Source organism: Anabrus simplex, chromosome 1 (genome assembly GCF_040414725.1).
Source record: "Anabrus simplex isolate iqAnaSimp1 chromosome 1, ASM4041472v1, whole genome shotgun sequence".
Taxonomy (NCBI): domain Eukaryota; kingdom Metazoa; phylum Arthropoda; class Insecta; order Orthoptera; family Tettigoniidae; genus Anabrus; species Anabrus simplex.
In genome coordinates, this window is record NC_090265.1 from 940,056,833 (window position 1) to 940,073,172 (window position 16,340).

Genomic DNA, 16,340 nt, shown 5'->3' on the forward strand with positions numbered 1-16,340 from the left:
TTGTAATGAAGAGATTATAAGTATAAATATTCTGAGGGATATATATGTTAATATGAATAATGCGAAGTTATAATGTTTACGTTTGGAATATGGAGAGAGAGATATATATTTCGATTTATTGGTAGTAATTACGTGACGTGATACTAACCATTGATTATAATTGATGTGTTTGCGGCATGATTTTCACAGCGGCATAAGATGTTTTTGGGTTGATAGGATATTCATATGGTGAAATACGTTACAGAATCCGTAGGCTGATAACCATATACAGTCATCAAAATAAAATTTCCAAATAATAAATATTAAACATGATTTCTTCTAGGAGGATTTCACATGTTGAAATGAGTCTTCTTTGGTATTTGTTGTCGAAGCCATGATTTGATAGGAGGAAGCATTTTCTTTATTTAAGTCTCTGCCATTGGCAAGTAAATAAGTGTCATCAACAATATTCTCTAGAATTCCATGAGATAGTAATCATACCTGCCAACTTTACAAAACCAATAATCAGGAGATTTTGATATGAAAATCAGGAAAAATCAGGAGAAATCAGGAGATACAATTGATCAAAACTGCTTATTCTACATGTCTTGCACAATACAGTACTACAATATATTTATAATACTTATTGTCTCAAAGCCCGATTGTAGCTATACGAGGTTACAAGGCTAAAAAATTACACGTCTCTATTCCCTCACAGAAAGTATGTGAGTGAGATGATCGGTCCCTGATAAGCCTGCTGAAAATAGTATGAATGCATGTGTGAATCAGTCATGCACACAGATGCCATTAGGCTACTTAGCAAATGCATAGATTAATATATTGCACCAAGTGCCCGTGCGATTATGCAAAGCGCAATGCTATTCGGATCAAATAACTAATTGATGAACCCGTGCTTCACGACGGAATTCTCAGAAAGACTGTCCTTCTAGTTTTCCCAACTAAAGTCAACATTGGTCGTTACAATGACGCCAGTATGAATGTTGCGATAAAAAGCAATGTTGTCATATAAAATATTCGACAAAATGAAAACAGCACATTTTCTCACTTTTAGCGAAATGTACTACGGTAATACCAATATAAATGGTCCGTTATTGGACATTATAAATTTTCCAGCTAACTCATTCTTGGTTGCCAGCGTTTCGCCCTCGTGTGCTAGGGTGGGCTCATCAGTTGGTACCTAGCACACCTACCAATACGCTGGCTAGTGCATACCGTGGAGGCCACTGCGTAGACTAACTGGAGCCACCGGCAATGCCAATGCACTAAGAGACTTTGTCTCATTATCAAAAATTGATGCCTGCTTGGCTATCAGATGATATAGATGTTGATTCCCATAGGGAATCTGAAATATTTGTCCTGAATGAGTAAATTTATAATACCAATATAAATGGTCCGTTATTGGATATTATAAATTTTCCAGCTAACACATTCTTGGTTGCCAGCGTTTCGCCCTCGTGTGCTAGGGTGGGCTCATCAGTTGGTACCTAGCACACCTACCAATACGCTGGCTAGTGCATACCGTGGAGGCCACTGCGTAGGCTAACTGGAGCCACCGGCAGTGCCAATGCACTAAGAGACTTTTTCTCATTATCAAAAATTGATGCCTGCTTGGCCATCAGATGATATAGATGTTGATTCCCATAGGGAATCTGAAATATTTGTCCTGAATGAGTAAATTTATAATACCAATATAAATGGTCCGTTATTGGACATTATAAATTTTCCAGCTAACTCATTCTTGGTTTCGTCCAATAACAGACCATTTATATTGGTATTATAAATTTACTCATTCAGGACAAATATTTCAGATTCCCTATGGGAATCAACATCTATATTATGTACTACGGTGTTGATCTAACAGTTCAAAAGTTTCAGAGCTAGAATGACCAGGCTGCAGACAGCCGCGAATACTCCTGTGTAATTATTCCGTTTAAGTGTGCACACGGCTCATTCCATTCACTGCCTCAGAGTAAGGATTGAATAGCTGGAATACTATGCTGATCCAGTGTGTTACGTACCAGTAGTATCAGAAAATTTATGAACCAGAGGAATGGCATGCTAAAGAAGAGAGAGATCTAACTACCCACTCCCCAGCTACTTCCCGCCAATATTCAGGCAGGCTGTTATACTCAACACGCAGCAGTAATCCTATCTATCGGAGATAAATGGCAGCAGAATACACAAAGCACATCACAACAAACAATGGTCAATGTAATGTTATTGCTGATGAATTTTATGAGCTTTCTATATTGGAGGCCTTCACACTTAGTTTTCTTCCAAATCTGTGATTTAGAGCATGTAATGTCAAGTGAATCCTCCTTTCTTTCATGACAATCTCTTGTGTTATTTAAGCAATTGTTCCTTCATGACTCTTTTCTCATTCTTATAATTATCTTCACAATTTAATCACCATCACCACCAATATTATAGTAGTCTGTACGGTAAAACATAATAACACATAAATAACCGGAAATTGTATTCTTTGTAACTTTTGTTATGTAGTACTTTTCAATATGACCAGTAAGATAGGTAATTAAAAATAAAATTTTTGGCATTTTCCCCTAAGCTACCATTTTGAACAGAGTGAATACAATTATTTATAGCGTAGACTGTATTTCCTTATTCCGCGACTTTACATAAAATTCTGTTCACCCATTTTCACGTACCCCGGCGTTGATATGGACTTAGCAAAAAAATCCGAATCAATGAATATCTCTATCATCATAGCCGGTACAGTAAAAATGTATAAGACGTAAATGATATGAAATTTTATAATATATAACTTTAGTTATGTAGTATTCATCGATAGGGCCAATAATAACATAAATATTCGAGAATTAAATTTTAGGCCTACCCCTAAACTACCATTTCACTCAGCGTGAATAAAATTATTTATGGCCTAGATTTTAGCGACTTATTCCCCGACGTTATATACCGATTTACCTTAAATTCTCTTCAGCCGTTTTTTCGTGATGAGCGTGCGTACGTACAGACAGAAATTACGGAAAATTAAAACGTGCATTTCCCCTTGTTACTATGGATGGTCGCGACCGGTACGCAAATATTCTTTTTAAATTCTGAGCAATGTACGGACAAAACTCCTGTTTTATTTATATTGAGATAAATAAAAATTAGTCTGAATTGTCTCCAAATGGCTCGTAAAATCTCTAGAAAAGTCACTAGCAGTTATAGTAGTTATCATTGAAATTCTGTCACTAAATTACTAAGAAACGCTCAATATATAGCGACAAGTCTCTAGAATCGACCAAAGAGAATGGAATTGACTAGACTGATATGAACAAACACCAACATAGAACGCGAGAACGAGAGATTGACAATCGATACACGCGTCGCGATATAAACTTTTCAATAGACATCGTGCATTCGCGAACATTTCTCGCAATCATAAACGTCGATGTTGCATTTGAAAGCGGCCAATGAGTGAAGGACTTCCCGCCACTGGCGTAAAAAAGCTGAAACGGCGGAATTCGAAAATAAATGTCTGAAGTTCACCAAAAAATAAGCTAAAATCGGGAGAAATAATAGAATAATCGGGAGGCGGGAAAGACTGTCCAAAATCGGGAGTCTCCCGCCTAAATCGGGAAGGTTGGCAGGTATGAGTAATTGAACTTGGATGCGATCATGAATCTCGCTAGATGTAAGACCTGATAGGATAATGGTTATAATTTATTATTAGGCGATACCTACATTTATTTCTTAGGAAATAACATGGATATATTTATCCAATATCATGGTGAAACAGATTGATATTTTTTTTATGAATCAGAATATATTTAGAATAGCCATGTGAAACTATAATATTTGGAACTTTGCTTTCTCTGCTAGCGTTACAATTGAAAACCAAACAAAGAAGAATGAGAAGATTAATCACTTAATGAAAAGATAATAAGCACTTTTGATCAAATTCAATTTTGATTTTAACCACTTTTGATTTTATTTACCTATGATTTTATTCACATTTTAACTTTCTTGACTCCTTAATTTCATTAATATTCAGCAAAACTGCTACTTAATGAGATTATGCTACGACTTATGAGACTTCGTAAACTTTTCTTTGCTTTATGTTACGAGAACCATAATTCTTTAACGAAAGAATGTTTTGAGCTCAATCAAAGACTTTGTTTGTTTATCTTTTGAATGAAGAGACGTTGAATGTAATGAAATATTATATCAATATATTAATTCATCCCAAAGCAATTCACGATCATGAATCAATCGAGAATTTAAACATTTAAATTATTATTATTGCAATTTATTTCATTATTATAGCAGATCAGCTTACATTGAATTCTTGCAGGATTATTTTTGGTTGAATGAGTTTGAGTGATGAATTTGATTGATATTTAAGGAAGGATAGAATTGCTGGTAAATTACATGAAAGGATATGCGGGTTCCCAGTCGATCTCACGTAAAAAATATACTTTATTGATGCACATTAGTTACCCCTGAGAGGTATCGTGTAGCAAATCGGAGAATATTTTGACGCTTACAGTGAAACATGGAATGGAGATATGTACCTTGATCGGAAATTATGTAGGCATAATGAATTTATTATTGACCGATAAATGGAGATAAACATAGCTGCTGATACTTAGCATCATTTTTAATGCATGATCCATTCCGTTGATTCCAATACGTAATATAGTCGGAAGAGGGGAAACAGCCGGTGCAATAGATGGGTCACCCATCGTGGCGCAAGAAAGATGTTCCCCCGAAGGATGGTGCAATGTATAGCTATGAAGTTATGTACATCAATTTAGTATTATTATTATTATTATTATTATTATTATTATTATTATTATTATTATTATTATTATTATTCAGATAGTCGAATGATCGTATTGTGTGTCAGGTTATGTCATGAAACATATGTTGTACATAGACATGGATAACAGTTCCATTAATGTAAATACCTGTAAATTAATACTATAATTTATTCTTACCTGTATACATAAATTGTAATCCATAATTGTGAAACACACTGTAACTTCCAGAATGGTATAGGCACTAGAACGATTGAGAATATTCCATCCATTGTAAACTGTGTATTACACACTATAATTTTCACAAAGATATATTTTGTAATGTAACTTTCTAGAAGCTTGGCCAGACACATATAAAAGGGGACGATGTTGATGGTAAAAGTTAGTTGTTGATTAGTAGAGTTATGGTGTAACAAGTATATATCCCGGGCTGACATGCAATATTTGCAGTCTCCATATTGAAATACGCCATTATCCGTTTTCAACTGTGTTTCAAAGTTGTAACCTCCATATTGAAATGTTGGCAGTTGCTTTTAATAATGGCGGCTTTGTTGATATTCTCGAAGTGAAGTGGTTTGATACTGTGATTAAGGTTATGTGTGTGTTAATTTGTGAATATACATGAATAAAATTAATTGTACCAACTGACAGCATCTCGTGTGTGTCTGTGTGGATACATTAGCTTTCACGATATGGAAGTAACTGAGATATGAGCGATGCTAGTCTTGTCATTTCCTTTGTAGTCCTTGTGATGTATGATATGTAACAATATCTTCTGGCTCGGTAATGACAGCGATGGGAAACTACTCACCCTTCAATTTCCTAGTATGCCTATTCAGAGACACCTAGGATACTTATGGTAACTGACTGCGAATCTGTTAAAGTTCAAACCAAGCTGAGGACTCAACATTCATATGCTGTACGCTACAGTAAGAGCAGAACATTGTAAATTAGCAAAGTGAATTTTCTAGAATTATTGGACTCGCCCATATAATGGTTAGTATTAATATTGTTATTGCGCCTCCCAAAGGCCAACCCCTCGTCCATGTCATGGGAGGTGGACAACGGCATGAAGTAGGAGATTGTCTGTAGGGATGATGTACAGTGGAGACAGTGTATGCCCCATGACCGCTACAGTAGGTGTGAAGACCCTACAGAAACCCTGAAAAGTGATGGCTAACGGGGCAAATGCAAATGCAAAATTGGCAGCAACGGCAGAGGAGGAGTCCTTTGGTATGATGAAGCTGAAAGAGGAGGCAGCCCTTCGTTTTTGGGGATAAACAAAGAAGAAACCACTGCCTTCTGGTAAAAGGCTAAGGCAAAAAAAAAAATACAAAAAAATTCTGCAGTCTAGCGCAGAGAGGAGGCAGTCCCTCCATTGGACTAGTAACTCGCACACCTAAAACAAACTCATTACAGAAACCAGGCAAAATTTATGCTGGCCGTATTTTATGGAGACAACATTTGCAATGAAATACAAGACACAAATTGGATTCTGGAATTAATTTCTGAGCAGAATATTGGAAATTAGCGAAGCAAATTTTCTAGAATTTTTGGACACACCCATATACATAATGATTGTGTCTCCTGTCTCAGTCTCATCCTTAGCTTTAACAATATGAAGGTGACAGACATGAGCGATGCTAGTCATGTCATTTCCTATGCAGTCCCATGATGTATGATATGACGGTGTTCTTCAGAGGATCAGTTAGTGTATGCATTTCAGTAGTCTTGGAGAATGATATGCAACAGCACCTTCTGGCTCGGTGATGAAAGCAATGGGAAACCACTCACTCCATAATTTTCTAGTATAGTAGAACCTCGATGCATCGTTCCTGGAACTGTAATTTTCCCGTACCCATCGTTCAATTTATCCGGTCCCACAAATGTTCCATATAAACCAATGTTATATTCCCCGCATCTATCGTTCCTTGAACTATCGTTTTATGGCACCGATCGTCAAAAAAGTATTTGTCCTCGGCCACAATTTTCTCGCATGGACCAATCGTACGTAAGAAAAATATACACAAAACTTTTTTGAATTTAAAGAGACAGCTGAATACTCTAGCATATAATAGCAGCAACCTGTTACGTGAGAATGTATGACCGATTACGAGTTGCTAGTCTTGAGCAAGGATCTTGTATGCTGGAGTTCTGTGCGTAGGTTATTTACGTGCGCAACCTGACTACAAGCCTCCTAGTGCCAACGCTCCTCGACTCACTAACTGGCTCCTAGAAGTATTCTTCTTTACAAGAATTAAAACAGAGGCACTGTAAAACTCAAATTTGCCGCCACCATTTTCTGTGTTACTATTGGCTGGCCCTCGCTGAACTAGATGAAGAGGTAAATACTAAATGGAACACAGTCAAGGAACTCTTTCTTGACACATGTGAAGAGAGAGTGGGCTACAGAGAACCAGGGAGGAAAGAATGGATATCGGATGACACTTGAGAATCAATTCAAAAGTAAAGAGAGTGCAAGGCACTGTTCAATTCCAGCAGAACACGAAACCAGAAAGCAACAGCAATTACAAAATACAGGGAGGCCAACAAGAAGGTTAAGAAGAAAGTGAGGAGAGATAAACAAGTGTTTACAGACCAACTGGCAACACAAGCAGAAGAAGCAGAAAGAGTCGGTAACAGCAAAGAAGTATATGCCATTACAGGAAAGCTTTCTAGGAGGAACTTCTCGGGGGAGAAACCAGTTAGAGATGCAAACAGAGTAGTCTTGACATCTGAGACACAACAGCTGGAAAGATGGAGACAGCACTTCATGGAAGTACTGAATCTCAGTGAGGAAACAAGAACTGAAGAAGGTGAAACCATTTTGGAGGATCTAGATATAATAAATACAAGGTATGTTACAAGTGTTATTTTTAATATCCACATATTCAATACAAAGAGATCTAGTAAATTAAGAATTAAATTTTATTATAAAATGTTACAAGGGACATGTTTTGCCTATATTAAGAGCATCATCAGCCTCAAACTCAAACCTGCATGGTGAATAATCAGGACCCTGATTGCTCTTACAAATCATAAAAAGAGGGTATCAATGTAGGTGTTTGTCTAACATTAAGAGTGGCAAAGAACCTGATATAGATAACATTATCCCAAACATCCTAGAGTAGATTCAGACTTAATAGCAATCGTGGAGCCACTTCTAACACTATAGAATGAAAAACACCTTCCTAAGGAATGGAAGAAGGGTGTCCTCATCAAGATATAGTAGTAGGGTGACCTCTCAGATTGTAATAACTGGAGGGGAATAACACTGCTCTCATATACGGGAAAAGTGATGTCAAGAGTCATACTGAACAGAATAAGCCGTGCCATTGATAGGAGACTCCGTCAAGAACAAGCAAGTTTCAGAAAAGGCCAGTCTACTGAGGATCAAATTAACACACTAAGGCTAAACATTGAACAGTTTGCCGAGTATAATACAACTATGTATATACTTCTCATTGATTTTGAAAAGACCTTTGATTCTGTCAACCGAAGAAAAATGTGGAGGGCTATGGACAAGTTCGGAATCCCACAAAAGATAGTCCACCTTACACGGGCAGAGGTGCCAACCTTTGAAGTGGATTATCAGTAATCGCCCTCCGCCCCCGAGAAGAATTTCGAGTCAAGTCCAAAGCATGCTCCTTCCTTGTCGATAATGACACCCCCTTTGCCCTTCCTTCTAGCAATCTATTCGAAAGTATACCATATTACACAATAACATTTGCACACAACCTGTCAGTTCTGTGATAAAACATTAATTGTAGCTTGTTTCTCACGCAGCAGCTGCTTTTTCAGTGTAGTTTTTCTTGAAGCATCCTTCCCACTGTGATGGCATTTTCGTCGTCTGAACCATAAGCGATTCCAGTGCTTAATGTGCTTAATGTAGGCCTTACTTCTTTCCAGGTACACTTAACACAGCAAATACGACATTACTGAAGGATTTATAGTGGAGAAGGGCAGCGCCTGAGCTCCTTCATTCACAATGAATTTTACAGCGCTTGTGGGTAGCAAAGGAAGTCACGATCGAATAAGTATCGTTGCCAACTCACAAGCATTGAAACGAGGACGATTTAGGAGAAAGACTCGAAAGTATTGAAAATTTTTCCTTTTATTTTTACCGTTCAAAATTATTTTTTCGTGATGTCTGCTTTTCCGTAATAATTTCCCCTTTGACCGTAATTCCGTAATCGTGAGGTGAAATCCGTAATTATTACGGACAATCCGTAATAGTTGGCACCTCTGCACGGGCAATGTATGATGGATGTAATTAACAAGTAGAACATAAAAGGAAGCTGTGTGAAACTGTTGCTATGAACTCTGGAGTAAGAAAAGGATGTTTCCTGCTGCCAATCTTGTTTATCATGACAATGGATTGTGTGCTGAGAGAGGCAACGAATAGAAAGCGTGGCCTTCAGTGAGGACTAGATAACCAATCGGAAGATCTGGATTGTATGATATAGATGTTGATTCCGATAGGGAATCTAAAATATTTGTTCCGAATGACCATTTATATTGGTATGATCTGGATTATGCGGATGATCTCTGTCTTCTTGCAGAATGTTTTCAGGACACGGAAATCAAAGTGAATGACTTAAAAATAGAAGCTAAAGAAGTAGCCTTAAATAACGCAAAAGACTAAGGAAATGTGCATAAACCATTGTAATAATTCTAGCTTGACTCTAGATGAATGGATATACAAAGAATAGCAGAATTTCACTACTTAGGAAGCATGATCAACCAGAATAGAGGGGCTTTTAGGGATGTGATGAGTCGTATAAATAAAGCCAAAGGAGCTTTTGCACAGTTAAAACCAATATGGAGATCCCCGCACATACACATAAAAACAAAGCTAACAATATTCAATTCAAATGTTAAATCTGTGTTACTGTATGGGGTGAGACCTGGAAAGTGACCAAAGACATTACAACAAGGTTACAGACCTTTATAAATTCTTGCCTGAGGTACATTATGAGAATTTGGTGGCCAAAGACCATCTCAAACAAAGACCTTTGGGAGGCCACAAGTCAAAATCCCATACAGCCACAGATAATAATAAGAAAATGGAGATGGACTGGGCACACCCTGAGAAGACCACAAGAAAGTATCACAAGGCAGGCATTGAGCTGGAATCCGCAAGGTAGTCGCAGGCAAGGCAGATTAAGAATTACCTGGAAGAGAACCATAGACAGGGAGGTAGCTGGAGTCAACAAGACACGACACAGAGAGAGGTGAAAGCATTGACGGCAGATAAAACAAACCGGAGAAATTTCAGTGAGGCCTTATGTTCCACCTAGGAATTAAAGGAAATAAGTCAAGTTGTCGTTATTGCTATTAGGCCTACATAAACTTATTATATTAGCTTTATAATGCATTCAAAATTATCTCAACTTAACAATTTTATTTACTTCTTTGTCTTGTTTTATTACTTTTTTAACCACCCCTTAAGTATTTTTTCCACCAATAATGAAATATTTTATTTACCATTTTCTGAGGTCAATACTTATCAGTAACCTAACGAATTATTAAGTCCTTACTTGAATGATAGCTTCATGAGCCCTGTAGTTCTCACATAGTAGTATTTTGCAGGGAAAAGTAGCAGGATAATGGTCATATAGCCGCTCTAGCAGAGACACGTGTAGATTCCGTTCTTTGGCGAACTGAGAAAAGAGCTCTGGACTTAACTGCAAATAAAAGGGAAATACTCTATCAGAGAAAATGATAAAATTAAGTTACCAAACTTAATAAGAGAAGCAAACACTTAAACTAAACATTCAACAATGGTGAACTATAATCTGTGTCAAATAGGAAGCTGTTTCTGCTGCGGTCTTCCTTATGAAGTAAAAATATTTTGGCCTGGCGCAAGTGATATTTACACAGTAAAATTTTCTGCAGAACATAGTGCACTGAGTGGATGGGATAACGCGACAGCATAGTAAACACTTGGTTGGATAATTCTAAGTTTAACCTACCAAGGCCAAAATGCTTCCCATTTAACACAGACTATCAATGCCTGACTTATATGAAAATATTTAAAATCTTTTACGGCACTGACGACTGAACTTTGAATATTAGATTATTGTCTTTTTTTATGCATGTGAGAAGATCTGAAAGAATAAGAAAACCGAGCGAGTTGGCCGTGTGGTTAGTGCCACGCAGCTGTGAACTTGCATCCGGGAGATAGTGGGTTCAAACCCCACTGTCAGCAGCCCTGAAGATGGTTTACCGTGGTTTCCCATTTTCACACCAGGCAAATGTTGGGGCTGTAAATTAACTAAGGCAAAGGCTGCTTCATTTCCACTCCTAGACCTTTCCTATCCCATCGTCGCCATAAGACCTATCTGTGTCACATTACTTATTTTGCTACTTTCCTTTGCTATTGTTACCGACAATTCAAGCTCACATTCACCTATTAATGGACATTCCTTTGAGTTTGGTACGATTAAGGCTGCCAGAAAGTCTCAACCTAACCAGTAAAGTTCATTAGTTTTACACATTTTTCTTACTATTCATATCATCTCTTAACCAGAGTCTCGAGGTTTTTTTCAGCAAGCAACTTACAATACATTCCTTTTTTGCTTTGGTGTACCTCTTTCTCTCACTTTCTTCAATCTTGGTTGTTTTTCATTCTGCCCACAATGTCTTCATTTTCTCTGTTATTCCATCATTCTTCCATCTTGATGTACAGAGACAGGAAAATAAAATTTTTATTGAATAGAATATAGGACAGTGTGCCAAAATATCAGTACAGTGAAACTTTGTCAGTGCGTTCATCATTAACACGTTTCACTGCATAGCAAGTCATAAATTCCAAGTCCCGATTCTCACTGTATTAAATCTATATAAAAATTTCTCACTTGCCATTGATGCTTTCACGGCCTGTACTTATAGACGATATAGGCTTTTGGGCTTATGCCGTGTCAGGAAAATAAGATGACATACTTTACGTTTCGCAGAGAACTTAGCTCTGCGTCATCAGAAGAAAATCTCGACTGTCCACAAGAAAGGCTTCTCAAACAATGAGGTTTGAATTTAGATGTTATCACAGAAGGGGAAATGGTACATTCATTCATCACCAGATGGCTCCCCGGACATGGTACAGTGCTAGCGTTCGAAGCGGAAGCTGGCGGAATCATCAGAATCAGTCTGAGAGAGTCACATAACATAACATGTGTACGCACATATGAAGGTATGACATTGACACAAACCTGGAATGAAACGTCTGGCAATGAGGAACGTACAAATTTGGAAAACATCGAAACGAAATAACAATAGTGAAGGGACAGGGAAGGGAACTACATACCTATGTAAATCCTTAAAGGCTGGCAATCAGGTATTACTTAATTGAGAGCCAGTGATGCTGTTGAAATTGTTAGGATTTCTACATATTTCCACAGCTTCCCTTTTAATCCTGGACCTGTAGTGTCTAGTGTGGGTAAGAGCTCGAGCATCTTGGAACATGACATCATGACCCGATGATAGAGCGTGCTCAGCTATTGCTGACTTATCTGGCTGGTTGAGACTAATATTACGTTCATGTTCCTTGATACAAGTACCAATGGACCGGCATGTTTGGCCAATGTATACCTTACCGCAAGTACAGGGAATTTTGTATACCCCAGGATGTAAAAGTGGGGACAATTTGTCCTTGGTTTTACCCAGACACGGTTTTTATATTGTGTTTGCAGAGGACCTTGGCAATTCAATATGTGGTGTTGTGAATGTAAGGCAGGTAGGCAGTTCCCTTCACTTCTTCCTTCTGTGAGCTTTGCTTGGTCATTTCTCTGCGATGCAGGGCTCTATGAATCTGTAAATCACTGTAACCATTACCCTTGAACGTAACTTTCAGTGTGCCCATCTCCACCTGGATATTTGATGGCTCGCAAGTTCATCTCGCCCTCATGGTGAGTGTCGTGAGAATGCCTTGTTTTTGTGCTGGATGATGGTGAGAATCTCTATGAAGATAGCGATTTGTGTGGGCAGGCTTACGATCCCTAAGGAGCCGTCTGGTTTCTTTCTTACTAGACATCCAAGAAAGGAAGGCATCTGTCCGACTCCATCTCCATAGTGAATTTAATTGACGGATGTTGCTGATTTAGATGGTTTAAAAATAGGTGAAGTTTCTCAGGACCTTCTGTCCAGACCACAAATGTACCATCAATACACCTCCACCATATCATAGGTTTCAAGGGCGCAGAAGCAATAGCCTCCTTCTCAAAATGCTTCATAAAGAAATTAGCCACTACGGGCGAAAGTAGACTTCCCATAGCCACTCCGTCCATCTGTTCATACATATTCTCACCCCACAAGAAATAGCTAGACGTCATGCAGTGGTTCTCAGGGAATAGGTGTTCAATGAGAGAGATGACCGAGTCAATCGGCACTTTAGTGAACAAGGACTCCACATCAAAACGTAAAGAATTTCACTTTATTTTCTTGACACAGCATAAGCCCAAAAGCCTATGTCTGTGTCTGTAAATTTTTGCTATTACTGCTAATTACAATCAAATTTTTCCTAATCCTGAAAATGTTATTTGTCATGCCTTCTGAAATGAACGTGATTTCCAACTCAGTTAAGAGCCCTTGCCGCAGTTGTGCGATAACGGGAAAAAGGCCTTGGATTCCCCACAGGATAATTTGCATCTCCAGGAAGCAAGCCGCTAGCATCACTAATGTTCAGTTTTGCTTGCCGATTAGCAGTGAGATTGATGAATACCACAGTGAGCTTGTTTATGTATGTAATTCGCATCCCATTCAGAATTTAGAAATTTGTTTTTTCTTGAGTGGAAGAGTGAAGTGTAGCAAATATTTGCCACTTGATGGCTTATATCTGGATTAGGACCATAATTGGGTGAGGTAGACTAGAATGGTGCATATTTGTCTTGTGATAACCTAACCTAGTTATGAATAAGGAAAACGTCGGGACCATTATATTGGTATTATCTGTATTTTTAAGCGTGCAGAGATGGCTTGAATATTGAAACTGCAATAATATATTTTTACATTTGTTGTCTGATGTTTTTTTTACACCTTTCAATGCACTGTTGTTATTTTATGAGGGTTGGAACGTTAATAGTAGCAACTACTTAAGTACAACTGATATAAAAGAAGTACTTGTTACCAAGTTTTATTGTCCTTCAAAAGTCGTTACCAGCATTGTGTGCAACCCGTTGCAAGCGATGTGGAAGTCGTAGGATACATTTAGCAGCGCCTGTTGTGTTGATAGTTCAAATGGAGCAGTATACTTCCTGGCCAATCTCTGGAACACTTCTGAAGCGAATGCCATGAAGTGGTTCCTTCATCTTAGGAATCAAGTCAAAATCACAAGGGCTTAAGTCTGGGCATTATGGTGGATGATACAGCAATTCCCAGCCCCATCTACTGAACAAATCAGCCACAGCTTGCGTTGTATGCGGCCGAACGCTGTCATGCAGAAAGTGTGGCCACTTCTTTCTCAAAGCTGGTCGCAGGCTGTGTTCCAAAAATGAACAGTAATACTGCGTATTGACAGTCTGCTGTTGAGAAACGTAATGTGTTGATAACACCATTACAGTCTTACACGATAACAAAAACTTTCACACTGTTGAGGTTCTGACGAACTTTCGATCTTCGTGGTGACCCATAATGATGCCATTCATTCAATTGGCGTTTCAGTTGTGTCTCATACGATTTGGCCCATGACTCATCCAGCGTAATGATACGAAAGCCTCTCCTTCACGCTCATAGTGCTCCAAGTGTTTACGAGCAGCATCGTATCATAACTATTTCTACATTTCCGTCAAATCACGCGGAACCCATCGTGATGCAATTTTTCTCATGCCCAGGTGTTCCTTCAAAAGCTGAAGCACAGTTGTATGCACTAATCCAGTGTCTCAGGCCAGCTCACTGACACTAGGACAACTTGGCAAACTAAGCAACCTGGTAAGAACACATTACACTTTGAGGTCAATATCTTAGAATACTTTTCAAGTTACAGTACTGAGTGCAGCAGTTTAATTTTGTTGCTGCAAACAACTATCCAATCAACAGCAGCAGCCTCCATTTATAGCCTGTCACCAATGTGTTATTACTCATACTTATTACAAAATAAATGTATAATTTTAATTTGATCACTTTTTAAAAGACTACTACAGGTTATTTTAAGAGAATTTTAAGGGATTTTTATACATAACATTTTTAAGTCATTAACATCCAGGGCCCAATAATCGGGGATCCTCGAGGAAATGAGACAAACCTGCATATGATCACCAGCCAAGACAATTCTTGTGTCATCACTTGCCAAAGCAAGTGGCATGATGGCTTCGCATTCCATTGCCTGAGCTGCTTCATCTAACAGAATGTGGCTGAAATGACCTGTAACAAAACGGCATACTTTGTGACATTAATTGTAATTGGAATGGACGAAAACCATAACGGTATAAGTAGCATTTGGGTCATTCAGAGGAACAGGCATTGAAACATCTTAACGCTCATATAAAGCATGCTATTTGTAGTTATACCACCCATCACTAGAGCGCAGAATATTACCGCTATCACTTGTATCTCTTTGCTGGTGAAAGGATACATCCTCCCGGAGTTACATCCTGCACTTACCTCTTTTTTTTTTTTTTTCTTTAAATGTCAGTTATACTGTTAAGGTTTTCATCCATTTCAAACTTATTTCAGACTTATGGTCTAGATCATGATCACTATATGATTTTGAGAGATGAGGAGTGGCTAAAATTATTTTTGTCATGTCTAATAATATAGTGTAAAACAAAAGCTAAAGGATTCCACCTGTTCAATACTGTTTGTTGTAACCTTGAAAAAGTTAAATATGTTTGTTGACACTGGTTTTGGTCTTACCAGAGACCATCTTCAGTCAAAATTTAAAAAATTAAAAAATAAAATAAAAGAAAGAAAGAAAGAAAGAAATAAATAAATAAATAAATAAATAAATAAATAAATAAATAAATAAATAAATAAATAAATAAATAAATAAATAAATAAATAAATAAATAAATAAATAAATAAATAAATAAATAAATAAATAAATAAATAAATAAATAAATAAATAAATAGCATCACTATCACTATCAGCCATATTCAATCGTTTTTATGATGTGGCCTCTTTAAGTCCGAAGCAAGGTACGTTTGCATGAGGTCTCTCCAACTGGGACGGTCTTGAGCGATGTTCTGCCAATTGATCCCAGTAATCTTACGGATGTCTTTATCCCATCTATCCGCTGGTCTTCCCCTAGGTCTCAGATGATCTTCAGGACTCCACTCAAGCACAAGCTTTGTCCACCTACCATCAGTTCTCCGAGCGACATGGCCTGCCCACTGCCATTTTAGGGTAAACACCCTTTCTGTCACTGACCTTTGTGACTGACCTGATGTAATCTGCTCTCTTCCGGTCTTTCTTCGTGAAGCCTAGCATTTAAGCTTTTACCACTACATGTGATGTTTTTGTAAAAAATACATTTTTAATGCATGTCAACTGAAGATGACCCCCTAGGGGTCGAAACTAGTCTTGACTATATTTACCAGCTTAATGTAAATTAATTTTGTATT

General features: G+C 37.8%; 1 protein-coding gene across 2 annotated transcripts in view; it reads right to left on the bottom strand.

Moving 5' to 3' along the window:
* Positions 1-16,340, bottom strand: part of Helz (Helicase with zinc finger) — a 454,315-nt gene that overhangs the window by 174,925 nt on the left and 263,050 nt on the right. For both annotated transcript variants that reach the window (XM_068225301.1, XM_067136674.2), the window contains exons 12-13: positions 15,022-15,140; positions 10,325-10,471 (exon numbers count right to left, since the gene is read on the bottom strand). In XM_068225301.1, the coding sequence (XP_068081402.1) occupies positions 10,325-10,471; positions 15,022-15,140 (266 nt within the window). The remainder of the gene's footprint in view (positions 1-10,324; positions 10,472-15,021; positions 15,141-16,340) is intronic.